The sequence below is a fragment of the Hibiscus syriacus genome, unplaced genomic scaffold (assembly GCF_006381635.1).
Source record: "Hibiscus syriacus cultivar Baekdansim isolate YM2019G1 unplaced genomic scaffold, ASM638163v2 tig00111792_pilon, whole genome shotgun sequence".
NCBI classification, from domain to species: Eukaryota; Viridiplantae; Streptophyta; class Magnoliopsida; order Malvales; family Malvaceae; genus Hibiscus; species Hibiscus syriacus.
Window position 1 is genome coordinate 711,404 of NW_024063179.1, and position 15,401 is coordinate 726,804.

Consider the following 15,401-nt stretch of genomic DNA (forward strand, 5'->3'; position numbering starts at 1 on the left):
CATACCCGTAGAACATATCGAGGTAAGCCCAAACATGACCTGTGAGGAAAAACCAATCAGACTCTTAGCAAGAGATATAAAGGAGCTAAAGAATAAAAAGATCCTGCTAGTAAAGGTTTTATGGAGAAACCACGGTGTTAAGGAAGTAACTTTGGAAACCGAGGAGGATATACAGCTTTAGTATCCTAACCTCTTCTATCCAGATAAATTTTGAGGACGAAATTTGTAATTAGAATGGGAGAGTTGTGACGCCTTAAATCCTGGGTTAGTAGTTTTAGGTTAACCTGAGAAAGAGAATTTAAATAAACTCATCATCTTATAAGAAGCCTTGACCCAAGTTTGTGAAGAATTGGACTTGGATTGAACCCAATAAGATTTAAAAGGGGTATTTTTAACCTTAGAACAAAATATGAAGGACTAAAAGAGTGAATAACCCCTCATTTGAAACAAAGGCTAAAAATCTTTAGTTTTGGTGATGTAATCGGTAGGGGAAACACCAAAATAGATTATTTAACTTCCCCCCACTTTTTTCACACCTCTTGTCTTTTTTCCCTCTTTCTTTTTTATCTTCTTCCTCACCAAGACACATAAAATATTGGAACTTTGGGATCTTGTAAGCTTTGACTAAAAACCTTAAGGAAAGAACTTTAATCTCCTTCTTCCAAGATTTCTTCCAAGCCCTCGTTTGCTATTTTTGGCCATGATGTACATGGAGAAGGGTTTTAGTGGGGATTTAGAAACCCATGGTAAAATTTTCCATTTTTTATGATTTTAAACCTTAAGAAGAGTTTTTGATCTCTTTCCAAACTCCCAAACTTGTTAACAATCCTTGTAGTTCATCTTTGTTAGTGAACAGGTGAGAGAAAGCTCTAAGGTTAAATGAAAGGAGAAGTTGACCCTTAGTTGAACCTTAACCCTTCCAGAAGCTTAATAGTTTAGGTAACTCACTTCTAACTCAAATCTATCACATGTAGATTACTAGATGTGTTTTGGTAGGTTGCATGAGTTATGAAGCATGTAAGCAATTTCATGATAGATTTCAATATTTGGTGTTTTTCAACTTACTTATATACCTATTATTTTCCTTATATCATACATAAAACTTTAATGACGTTTAGGAACCTCAGTAGGGCTTTTGGGGTGAAATATGAAGTCATTTTCGTGCCCAAACAGAGCATTTATGGGTTTGAGTATCAGTACTAGAAAAACAATGGATATTGTTTGTCAAATGGTTCAAAATAAGGGAGTTTTAGGCTAGAAGTGTCGATACTCCTTCATTGGGTATTGATACTCTTCGGAGAAGTATCGATACCGGGTTCACTTAGCAAATTCTAGTAGCTAATTTTGGTATAGGTACTCATGGGATTATCAATACTTCCAGTAGGGTATCGATATTGATGCATTTTTCAAAAATCGAAGGAAATTTAGTATCGATACTTAGGACAGTATCGATACTCTAGTACATTACTATTGATACTCGATCCAAGGGTATCGATACTATTCTCACTTCTCAGTGTATGATAGTCATTTCAATATCGATACCAAAGGATGGGTATCGATACTCAGGGATCAGTACTGATATTGAAAGGCTCAGTATCAATACCAATGAATAGTTTTGGATAAATAATACAAATGGTAAGGGGTTAGACTTGAAGGGCCAATAACACCAGAACACCATGAAACAAAACTATATTTGTAGGATATATATATTATTAATAGAGACTATTAAAAAAACTTAACCCAGTTTGAATTAGATTTGAACCAATTTTACATATGGGTGACTTTGGTTTTAGATTATCAAGATTTAAATTTAAAATTTAGAGTCAAAATTATAACATACTTGAATAATTTTAATTTTAAATATTTTGATCTTCAAATTATGGCTAAACTAAGGAAATGATGGAAAAAATGGGGTATTCATATTTTTTTAGAAAAACATGACATATTTTTCAGTAATTTTTTAAGTCGTTCCTAAATATTGATGACTTTGAAAAAAATTATCATGTACTGCAATGGAAAAAAGAATGGGCCAAAGTCGTCGGGAACTTCCGACGCATTACGTACTTGGTTTGGTTCCAATTTTAAGTGACGATTTTGCATTATACGGATCAAAATGAAAGCAAAGGAAAAATTAGAGAGCCAGAATGAAAAATTATAAAAAATGGTAGTATTTCCTACAAGTTCAGTTGCTTATTAGCAAGGCAATAGCAAATACCCAAATTACCAACAATAAAAGCATACCAGTTGCAAATTTGAATGGGAATTGATAGAGCAAATTGGGGGGGGGGGGGGGATGACCGTTTTCAGCTAAAATCTGATATTTATACTTTATATCATACAGTATGATCTCATCTGCCTATGCAGCTATACCACGAGTTTACATCTTGATTCTTTACAATTTATACAAAACAATTGGCAGATAAGAAGCTCAAAATACAATCAAGCACAAAAGGAAACAACAGAAGAGGAAGATTGAGATTCTATTTAGTGACCTGTCTGCCTGCATCTCATGTCTTCTTAACCTGGGGGTGCTGCTACTTCCCGTCAACGGATGTGAGTTCGGATACGTGTATGTGCTTTCTGAGTTCCCGAAGACCCTTGCATATACCATCTCTCTGAACATCCCGACAAGAGGATGATGGAATGTGCCTCTGAGGTTAAGCATCGGTGAAGATGGATTATCTTCATAGTAAGCATGAGGGTTTTGGTTTTGGTTTTGATAAGGGTTGCGATAAGGAAAATGCTGGCCGTTCTGGGGTGTAGGTGATAAAAGGGATTGTGCGCCGCAAGCTTGCGGTCTAGGGGGTATCACCATACCCCTATAAAGTGCCTTGCCTCGAAACTCGGATTCAGATTGGCCACGGCCATAAAGGGGCACCATGGTGGTGTGGGATATATCAGCTTTGCAAACGGGACACTGTGGATGCTCGTCTGAATCAAGGGAAGCACTCTGGACATGAAGCCACTTATAGATGCAAGGCCAGCAGAAGAGGTGGCCGCAGAGTGTTACAATCGGCTCATGTGCGAAGTCTAAGCAGATATTGCAGTCAAAGTTACCATTCAAATTCTCGTTTCTTGAAGCACCGGAGATGGCACTCCATTCCTGAGCATAACATTGCTCTAAATCCATGGATCTGTTAAAAGAAAACTTGGATTGAACCACTGGGACACTTGATCTGTGAGACAAGAAAATTAAAGCAGGATCAACAATCAAGCAGCTAGACACAGATAAAGATCAAAGCAACAAGTCTAGAAAACAGGAAAAAATGTGAAAAATTATGGTGTAATAGTACAAAAGACTTGCAATCAGGTAGCAGCTATATATGAAGATGACATGTGAGGGGCCAAAATTATGAAAAGCATCAAACAGATAAGGCCCCAGCACATAGCTTGATTTACGTTTTCTAATCAGAAGGGGCCAAAAGTGTTATTACCCTTCAATCAAATGGATAAGAAGAAAAAGCACAGCAAGTTTTAGGGACCACAAATTACATTCATGCATTTAAAAAAAAACTAAAGGATGTAATAACTAGCTTGAGAAAGTGGTTTAGGAAAAGGAACTAGTGTTCGACATCTGCGGTCGACACATTTTTAAGCACGAGTATAGACACACACGTATATCCATCACTCACCCTCGAGTTCCGATAACAAAAGTATTTCCCACGGTTACTTTGGGGCTCTGATTATAGAAAGCTGATGGATTTCAGCCCCTAGATTTCTGATTTAGGGTTTCCCTATCGATTAGTTGTAACAACTCCGACTAGAAGCAAATTCAATTGCCATTTTGGACTCAACAATTTGAGAAGACACCCACGGTTCATATGAAGCACAAACAGCTAACTGCATCTTACTAAGTTCTAATTTGTTAGGCTAAAATTGGGTGAAACAGTAAACCTTTGAACCCATCAAATCATTAACTTTTTCGATTCTAAAAGGAAAGCAATAGGTTGAGTTCCAGGAACAAATTCAGGAACTACAACACCAAGTTTTTAATTTCCCCTATCCTTGCATTATCATTTTTAATCAAAATCACCAATATTAAACGAAGCTTCAGGAGCACTTAATCCATTGATTCTTGTTTCTGCGAGACTGGGTTGTCTAATTTATTCAATTTCTCAAATACAAAAACCAAGGGTAAAGCTCCAACTTGTTTGTCAAAAATAAATTCATGGCAATTTCAATATTTGTCTACAATGCAATTAAAAAAAAGCTTATCCGATCAAAAGAGGACAATCTTGATATCAATCAAAAATGAAAATCAATAAACAGATAAAAATAATAACCGAAAACGTACCTTAACGAAGTTAGGAAAATTCGATAAACTCTTCAGTTTGTGTTTACCACAAAGGAAAACACAAAAAAGAGGGCGAATTATAGAAGAAAGAATCCACTAAGCCCGCATTTCAATGGCTGTTTTCATATTCGAAAATGGAAAAAGAATTTAAAAAAAGGAGAAAGGGATCTGGCCATGGAATTAGAGAGCGCGTCCACCGAAGAGGCTCATTTAATAGCAGATTCCCTTTCCATTATGACGAACAGTGTAAAAAACCTGTTTAATTTTTTTTTAATAATATAGGGTAATTACATGGTAATATTTGTTTAAATATAACTCTAAAACTTTTGGCATTAATCACTCACATTCCTGGCAATAGTGCTCGAACCTAGATCCTCAAAGAATAACAATAATTTATTTATCACATAGTTACTTTCATTCGTGCAAAGCAGTTTAAATTTCATTCTATCTCCAAAGCTAAATTTTTTATAAACCAAATAATTGCTGATCAATCTTAATAGTAAGAATGATTTGTTTAATTAAAAGGTTATCATAGTTTAATTTTAAGTTGATCTAATAGTTAATAATAATATATTAGAAAATTTCAACTTTTAGTTTCTTTTTGTTTCCCAACCGTTTCTAGGGTTTCGTTCTAACTATTATGTTCTGACTAGCGTCACACACCTGACTTTTGTAACATCCCAAAATCAGGTCTAGTGATAAAAATAGAAGTTTTAAAATTTTGAGGTATGATTTCAAAAGATTGAAAAGTTTAGGGACTTATTTGAAAATATTTTGTGAAGGATTGTTAGTAATTAATAAATAAAGTAAAGGGTAAAATGATCATTTGACAATAAAGATTTTTATTTTTCTTTATAAGAGAATGAACCACGTGGAAAATGAGAGGAAGACAAAAAAAAAAAAACTCAGGAGGCTTGTTATCTTCTTCATCCCGTGGCTTCAATGGTAAGGTGAGTTGGATTCAACTTGATTGTTTCTTTAATTTTAAGGTTTGTTTTGATTCTTAGAGTGATAAGAAAGCTTAAGGGAAGTTTTAAATGGTTTAAAACTCAAAGATGAACAAGTTAGAAGAGATTAAAGAGAATAAGTTTTTAAAAGAAATCTTGGAAAAGAGTTAATAAGTAGAATTGAAAACTAAATTTGACTTGTCAATAGTTGAATTAAGAGATATGAAGTGATATAATTGGAATTAGAACATGTTGAAAATTTGGTATGATTCTTGATTTTCATTTGGAGGATGAGATTTTGAAGATAAAGAGGTATTAAATACATAGGAATTGGTTTGGGTATGCATATTTGAGTTAAGAATATTAAAGGGGTTAAGACATGAAGGATTTGATTTAGAATGAGTGAATTTTAGAGTTCTAAAAGTGAAATCTGGGCTTTGGGTATCGGTACTGCTTCAACATGTACCGATACTTCAAGTCTGGAATTAACAAAGGCTTTCAAATGGTATCGATACCTGGGAAGGTAGTATCGATACCATAGGTACCGATACCATAAGCAAGGTATCGATACCAGGAAATATCGAATGCAATTTGGGTATCGATACCCATACTTGGTATCGATACCATGAAATATCGAATGTAATTTGGGTATCGATACCCATACTTGGTATCGATACCATAGCTAGGGAAGTATCGGTACCATGCTTGAGGGTACCGATACTATTCAAAGAAGAAATTGCATTTAGTATTTCGATTAGCTTGAATTATTAAGGATCGAATTATGATAATTGGAATGTTGATATGTTTGTTATATGTATGATTGTGTGTAGATATCAATCATGAGCAAAGTCCAGACCAGTTGACAAGTATTAGGCATCGAGGAAAAGATAAGAGAATGATATTAACTAGTGAGGTCAGGTGAGTGTATATTAGATAACATATGATGTTTAATGGAAGTAAGACTTGCGACAAGTCTATTTCCTATAGTAGAATGTATGAATTCATTAATATGAGCATATGTTTAATATGATATATGTGTTGTAGGTCATATGATTTGTGTGAACATGCCTGGTATGTATTATATGTATGTGAATTATGTGAATATAAGAGAATAAAACATAAACTATATGAAAAGATAAGAACCATATGATATGACCTATATGAACATGTAAGAAGGTATATGAATTATACGTGCTACATGTTCTAGATGATTTCATAAGAAATGACATGAGCTATGTGATACAAAGATATGTGCTATGAAAGTATGAATATGTAAAATGATATAAGTATTAATGCCCATGTTATGTGTCATGAGAGCTAGAGGTATAGTTGGCATGCCAAGAGTCGAGGGTTACCTATGTCTTCGGGGCATATGGATAGTGGTCCTTCGGGATATAGTGGCCCTTCGGGATAAGTGAAGTGCCCCTAGTGGGAATTTATACGAGCTGTGGTGACAGCATATGTGCACAACCTCAGTGTACTCACGTACCTCATATTCTCACATATGTACATGGGCTAATAAAGATATAATAGAAATAAACTTGATATGATTGTTATGTAATTGTGTACTTGGATATGAGTGTATTGGTTGCATGTATTGCATATGTTATATTATCTGTGTTAGAAATTATGTTTGTTTGATATATTGGAATATAAGATAAAATATAATGAACTTATATGATATGTTACAAGTAATTACACAATAAATGTTGTGAACTCCATAAGTATATGTATATGTATATATAATCAGGTAGTGGACTATAGGATATATGAATAGAATAATTATATCGTACTGTGAGAATATACTTTGTGGGTGAACTAGTATAATGGAATTTTATTATTAAATGAGAATAAAGATAAAATAAATAGTATATCAAATAGGAAAAATTACAGAAATAAGTATAAGAATGGATGAAATAAGTAGTATATAAAGGTCTATATGTTTCAATGAAATTGTGATATAAAAAACTTGTTAAATTCTTAGTTAATATGAAATATAGTACAAGGATCTAGGAAATGAAGTTATATGAGAACATCATAGGAATCAGATCATGATAAATTATGAAAATATATGTTTATGTGACAAATTATATGAAAATTAAACTAATATAATATAAGGAATTAGTATACCAGAATATGATATAGAATATGTAACAATAATCTATGGGTTATATGATAAATAGGAGTATATGGAAATAAGAGATAAGATATGTGACTCTGGAATAGAAATTATATGATTAAGAGTTATATAAAAGAAATGGTTTAGATGATAACAGGAGAGTGTGATATAAGCTGAGTGGGGTATATATAAATGATTATATGAATCTGAAATAGTATACAATTCTATATGACATGATGGTATAAGCATATGTATATATATTGATTACATGAAAGTGTACAAGAGGATGTATGATATGATGGTATAAATAATGCATTCATTGTTAGGAATTATAGTTTACCTTATATATTTTATATGCCTCACTAAGTCATAGACTTAGCATGTGAGTGTTTCACACGTAGGTTCCGGAAAGCGAGAAGAGAAGCGAAGAGGAGCAAGACATGTCAGATTCTCCTTTCCACATATCAGATCAGAATTGTAGTTGAGTAGATGTATTTTGTTATATAGAGTGTAGTTGGCATGTAGTCTAAAGATTTAAATTGTATAAGCTCTGATATGTTTTACAAAACCAATTGATTTTAAATAAATGAAAAGTAATCATTTTCTTGAATTGTGAATATAACTTTTAGTCATTTTGTAAAGAAAAATGTTTGAAAAGTCAATGTGACACATCGGACTCGGATCCGGGTTGGATACGGGTTGGGGGTGTTACAACTTTGGTGGGTGAGTCTCCCAACAAAAATTTTCTGCATATAAAAGTACTTGAACTCGAGACATATTTAAACAATATAAAGTTGCTTACCACTTAAATCAATCAAGTTGATGTTTTCAATCCAGTTGATGTTTAACTTTTAGTTTTAATTAGGATGTACTTGTGATTTGAGAGGAGTGAAAGATTTTTCAGATAATTTTAACCAAACGAAAGCAAAAGAAGAGTAGTAGTTTTGTGATATTTTCAACTGAATATATTATCGAATGACAACAAAAACAAAAAATTAAAAGAGACAATGATGCAATAGAAGCTAATTAAAACTTTTTAATTTATCATTATTAGTCGTTAATCAAATCAAAATTGAATTATTAATCTTCCAACCAAATGAAACCTTCCTTCCTATAACTAGGATTGATTGATGATCAAAATCTTTATTGAGAACTGAACTTTTGTAATAATTGTCAATTTAGTAAATTAGGGTTTTTTCATAAGAAACTCTACATCAACATTTTATAATGACAATGATTGTAATAAGATCGAATTAAAAATTTAGTATAATGAAAATTTTAAAAGTTTAATGACCAAAACAAAAGTGCCCCTAGAAATTTAGTAAATACTAGCGTAGTTCATTGTTGTTTATATCATTTTACTCTTGGCAAACTTTTGCTAAGTAGGGATGTTCACTATTTGGTTAAAATCGAATTAATCGACCGAATTAAAATTTCAACCGGTTAATCGGTTGGTTAATTTTGGGTTCTGTAGGTTAACGATTAATGGTTTTTTTTTCAAATTTTGGTTTTATATTATTTAGCTTTAGAGGTGTTTGAACTCGGTTTTTATCGAATTAACCGATCAAATTAACCGAATAAACCAAAAAATATTTAATATTTAATATATAATATATATTATTTTATATTATTTATAAATTTTGGTTAATTCGGTTAACCGATTAATTAACCTAACTTAGTTCAATTTGGTTAAATGTTTTAGAAAAAATTCGGTTTGGTTAACGGTTAATGGAGAAAAAAATTCGATTAATGAAATTTGGCTAATTCGGTTCAGTCAGTTAATTGAATTACCTGTTTGAACCCCCTATTGCTAATAGGGGTGTAAAAAGCTGACCCGACCTGTAAAACTGATTGAAACTGACTCAAGTCAAAATTGTTTTTAACCTGCACTGTAGCGATCTGAAACCCACTCGAGTCAGAACTGCTGTTGACCTGAACTCGAGTTGGACTAGATATTGTGGATCTGAACCCGACCTGAGAACGACCTGAACCCAAATTGAACTGAAAATATGATACCCAAACTATATATGACTTATATGAACTCGAACTCGAACCCGAACCCGAACCCGAGATTGACCTGGTAAATAACTGGTATTACCCGATCTGTTTTCAACCTGACCTATTATGAACTTGACTTGTATTTGACTCAACCTGTAAATGATCTGACATGTTGTTAAAGTGATATGATATTTACCTGACTTATAAGTAATAAGTTACAATTAATATAATTATGTTACTTTAAATTTATAATAAACTTATGATAATTAAATTACTATGATTATTTTTTGAAATTTAGTTTTTATATTAATTATAATCTGTATATTATAAATTTGGTTTTTATATTAATTCCAATTCTTTATATTATTTATAATTCTTATATTATAAATGTTATTTATAATCACTAAATTAAATTTAGATATTGTCTTATTGAACATGATTTTATTAAATTATATAAATTGAGTTAAAATATTCACAAATCTAATTTACTTTTAATGTGAAAATTTATTAATAATTTAAGTATAACTTAACTTGAAAATTTAAAATACAAATATATTAGTTGAAATGATGAACTTATTAATTGAAAATTGAATAACATAATAAATGCTAAAACAAAAAAAATATTATAAATGAAGTTAATTATATCACACTTGAATACACTAAAATTACAGTAAAATCAACTAAACAAAATAAATTTATGTTGAAATAAATGCTCTCAGATCTTATAGCTAAGGTTTTACAAGGCCCATAAATATCATCATCGAGCTTTTATACCTAAATGCTGCCAACATGTTTAATTATGGGCAACTTTCTAGCTTTAAAAGCTAAAATGCCACCAACATAATTTAACATGAGTAACTATTTAGATAAAAATTTATAAGGTTCAAAAATTGATTCAAGTCAGACCAACAACAATAATTTACAAGGCATCAGTGAGTAATAGACAGCAGCAACCGACAAGCATCACTGTACCAATTCAGCAAGCATCATTGCATCAATTCAGCAAGCATCATTGCATCAATTCAGCAAGCATCATTGCATCAATTCAGCAGCATCAAGCATACATACAATCATGGTAAAGTCAAAGGGAATTTGATGGACAACAGTGCCAAACATTTCCGACTTTACCAAACCCTTACAAATATCAAGTAGAAGCAACCAATATCAAACAGAATCAAACAATATAAAACAGAATCAAGCACCAACTATTGCTTCTTGTAAGGCACCCTACAAAAAAAGAATTATTAATGAACTATTTGAAACTTTTATTAAATAAACATAATAAATATAAAATATTAAGCCGCCTTTAAAGGAAATAAAGAAGACAAAATCTCCAATTCCAATGGTTTCAGTGACCATTAGACACCCTAAAAATTTAAAAAGAAAATTAAAATAATTAATAAACAATTTGAAATATTAATGACATTAACATAAAAAAACAATTTGGATTACCTTTAAATAGAAGACTCGTTAACCATAATAAGGTATTCTTCATCCTTATCCTCCGACTCAAAACCATACAACCAATTACGGGTTGTTACAAAAATCTCAACATCTTTAGGTAAGAGTTTAGCTCTTAATTTGTTCAAAATTTGACCCCCATACTAAAGGATGATTTAGATGCTACTGAAGTAATTGGAATAGTCAATATATCTCTCGTCATGCAAGAAAATATAGAATATGAAATACTTTGATTTTTCTAATAATCCAAAATATCAAAGTTAGTTTCTCCAGTATGAGGGACAATAGGCAAACTGATGTAGGAATCAACATCAGATCGTCCACTCCTTGAAGCAGCTAAATTGACATCAAAAGTCTGAAAAATAAAAGACAAAAATTAGAAAATGAAAACAGGAAATAAATAAGATAAAATGCAACTTAAAATTGTAATAACTAACCTGAAATAGATCTGATTTTCTAAATGTTCGAGGTCGATTTGAATTTGAGTCACTTTTGCCTAAGGATGTATTACTTTGGACAGAAGAAGAAGAAGAAGAAGAAACACAATGTGCATTTTTTGAATAAAATACATATAACTCAAGAAACTTATTATAAATGAGACTTACCCTCCTTTGAATAAATTGAATAAATTTGAGATTCAAGGGCAAATTTAGAATAAGTGACCAAAATGAATTGTGTATCAAAACTGCAGGGACTGTAGAAATAATTTAAGATTTTAGTATTTACACAAAGGCCCCCTCTATAAATAGCCCATAAAACCAAAAATATTCATTTCATCCCATTTCTAAAAGATAACCTCCCCTTCTCTCAAAATGCTCTCAACTCAAGCCTTAGTCGGTTGAAGATCTGCCACTCGTCGGTGCCAAACCGCCGCCATCGGTGGCTGAAAAACCTAAAACTACCCCGAGTCCTTCCTCTCAACATCCCGAAACCAAATCCAACCTCAAAATACTAAGAAAACCCTCGGTTGGTATAGATCTACACTAAAAGTTACGATTTTTACTTTCCCGGTGACCACTTTTCGAAATCCGACGATTATTTCTCTTCTCCAAGCAAAAATCGAGGTTGGATCTTGGTTTTTTTTAGTATGCTAAACGTTTTTCTTTGCTTGATGCCTTGATGCTTTGATCTTTGATGCTTGTTTTTGTTGTTTCGATGCATTTCTCGGTGATGATTTTTTTTTTTGTTTCGTTGCCTGGCCAGGGGCTTTTATAGCCTTGTGGTCGGCCATTGTGGTCCCGAATATCTCAGGGCATTGGGTGTGGCCGATCTTTCGGCACGTCGTTGCTGTTTGGATTTTTCTTTGATTTCACGTTCCTGTAGTTTCAAGGGCCGAAAAATTCGTTTGGTTCTCGAATTGATCGGGCGCATGGCCTCCAAACGTGCTACCCGTGCGGTACCTTTGCTTGATACATAACTCTAATTTATTATTTTTTAGGCTAGGTCAGGCCCTTAACCGGGCTGGCTTGCTGGGTGAGGCCTGCTTACTCGATTGGACTTCACTCTGGATCGATTTATTTGGACTGAATTTGGACCTGAAAAAATAAAAATATGATAAGTTAATAAAATAATAAAAACGGAAAATAAAATGTATATATATTATATTTTTCAAAGAAACTATATATTATATGTTTTCAAAAATATTTTTTTTAAAATCATATATTATATGTTTTCCAAAATGAGTTTTCAAAAATTATATTATATATTTTCAAAAATGTTTAAAAAATTATATATTATACGTTTTCAAAACTGTTTTAAAAAATCATATATTATACGTTTTTAAAACCGTTTTAAAAAATGTATATTTAAAATTATTATATATATTATATTATACAATATAATAAACGAAAATAAGTGTATACAAATTCTGCCCAGCTGGGTTTTGCAGAAGATAAGGATCTGGTGGGGCCGTGAGGTCCACTGTTAGACAAATAATCTGCTTGTACTTCGTAGAGACACGAATGGTATTCTAAAATTGCCAACAGTTCGATTTCCTCTATGCCTATTAAAAAAGTTGGTAATAATTCTGCTTAAATCTTAAACTTTAAATTTAAAAGTAAATAAAATATATATTTAAAGTTATTATATGTTGATTTTTGATTTCATCTGTTGTGTTTATATTATATTCCATCATAAAAATAAGTAAAATCATTAACGATGTTAAATATCATATGTAAAAGAATAAAAATAAAATCATATATATGATATTGGGAAACTAGACACTTTATGTACTAATCAAGTAGTTAATCTAGGAAAATTGGAATGACTTTAATTTCATAGGTATTAAATTAAAGAAAAAGCTGCAAATCAAAGATATTAATATTATTGATCTCTTCGGTACTCATGGACCGACTTTCCATTATAGAGAAATAATAACAAAAATTGGCCAACTTAATCAGCATCAGTTATATTGATAGGACTGTGAATTAAATTTGATTTATGAGGTGGTTCTTGTTTTCTCTTGAAAGAAAATATCGTTATTTATTTTGTTTCGCCTTTTGAGCGGTGTAGATTTGGACCCAACACCAAAGTTAAAAGCTAAAATAAATATTAAATGAATTGTACTATATTTTCTGTAAAAATAAAGGTCTTTCACATAACCCCATTGTTGCTAAATACACAAAGGTGAGCAGAGAGAGGAGTACAGTAGTAATCATTAGCCAAATGAGCAAAAAGAATACTACAGAGACTCCTATGAATCCTTTTAGTTTTACTGTTTATAATCAGCCTTTGAATGCCAGATATATCAGAGCCTCAGTTCATTCTTCATTGCGCTCCAGATATTCAAATTGCAGTTGCTATTGCAATTTCGGTTATATCGTATTTATCGTGATTGCGAATATAATGGTCGCTATTACGGTGATTACGGATATCGCGGTCATACAAATAACGATCACAGAGAACAACACTATCACTATATAGCGGGTGCTATTACGGGTGCAGACCATTATTTAAATCCCTTTAATGCCCTCCTTCTCTGATTGACACATAACTCACTGTTTAATTTGCTGCTTCAGTAAAGCAAAGCAAATTCACTGTACTCTCCGCAATTACAGAATATATTGTTCACAACCTTCATACTATTGATACAACAAGCCGACCTTAGCTCGGTAGAGCGGAGGACTGTAGTGGGTATCACCCAGAGTAATCCTTAGGTTATGGTTCAAATCCTGCAGGTCGGATATTTTTCAATTTCGCTGTTAACTTTTCTTAAATTGTTTTTTGTCCCCTCTGTAATAGGAAGATAGGTCGATGAACACGTATTCGGTGACACGCGGGTTACTACCTGAATGATGAAGAACAAGTTTTTGAAGAAGTGAAGTTGAACAATGGTAAGAAATATCGAGTTTGGATTTGCTATGTGGATTCGGTTCTTAAGGTTACCTATAGGTAGTAACCAGTAGGCCTAAGCATCCATTGTTGAATGTTTCCCTGAATTTATCTGATGTTTTGGCTTGCAGAACATGCTACAATCGACAATAATCGACGGTCGTGTTCCTATTCCATGTAGCTCTCTTGGACCCATGGTTTTCAGAACCGAACCGGTCATGCTATCGGTTCACTGGTTCAACCGATCGAACCGGTCGAAAGAACCGGACGACATCATAATTATTTAAAAAATTAAATAAAAGTACCCAAAAATATTTAATAAAAAATAATTTTGTATATCACAAGTCATATTCAAAGTAAGTCATAACATATATGAGTTAAAAACCATAAAATCAAGTGAAACAAAATGATTCAAATTAACTACAACATAATATTTAAGGTAAAACATATTAAATAATAAATATAATTATATAACTATAATTAAAAAATAAATTTGGGGATAAAAAATCATAACAAAATGATATTGTTTGGTTTAATTTAAAAAAAAAATAATCTCACATGGCTAAGAAACATAGAAGAACATCCCAAAAGTCTAAAGAGTAAAAATATGAGAACAAAACAATCCCACATGGCTAAGAAACATAGAAGAGCATCCCAACTAACTTCTATAAATAATAGAGGTAATTTGACATTCAAAATCATGGAGCCTTTTGGTGAGCATAGAGTGAACTATTCTTTCACTTCAATCAAGCTCGAATTTTAGGCTTCAATCGAGCTTCTAAATTTTTTTTTGAGTTCAAGCCTTTTCGAGTTCAAGTTTCAATATTATATTTCGAGTTCGAGTTGAACTTGATAATTTTTAGTTCGTGAGTTTGAGTCGAGTTGAGCTTACTTTTAAAGTTTGAGTCGAGCTCAGCAATAATCGAGTTCGACTTGACTCGTTTAACAAACGACGTCGTTTGGTTTAATTTTTTAAAAAAAAAAAACAAAATTGGCGGTTTTTTTCGGTTTTTCCCAGTTTTTTTCGGTTTTCAGCCGGTCTGATTCGAACGGTTCAACGATTCTGGTCGGTTCACTAGTAGCGGTTCAACCGGTTTAGTTTGAACCAGACTAGGCAACGATTTCCGGTTGAACCAGTTGAACCGGCCCGGTTTTCAAAACAATGCTTGGACCAACAACATTGTGTAAGGTAGATGAATCTTTTGTATCATTGATTTATTGTTAAAATTGAGAGAAACCTTCTGCTTCTACT

The 15,401-nt window shown here is 32.2% G+C and overlaps 1 protein-coding gene across 1 annotated transcript; it reads right to left on the bottom strand.

Annotated features, from left to right (window-relative positions):
* Positions 1-2,294: 2,294 nt before the first annotated feature.
* LOC120170738 (E3 ubiquitin-protein ligase RMA1H1-like) lies at positions 2,295-3,536 on the bottom strand. The gene has a single exon (XM_039178620.1). It carries the CDS (start codon positions 3,128-3,130, stop codon positions 2,429-2,431), a length of 702 nt encoding a protein of 233 aa, XP_039034551.1. The 5' UTR covers positions 3,131-3,536; the 3' UTR covers positions 2,295-2,428.
* Between the last annotated feature and the right edge of the window lie 11,865 nt (positions 3,537-15,401).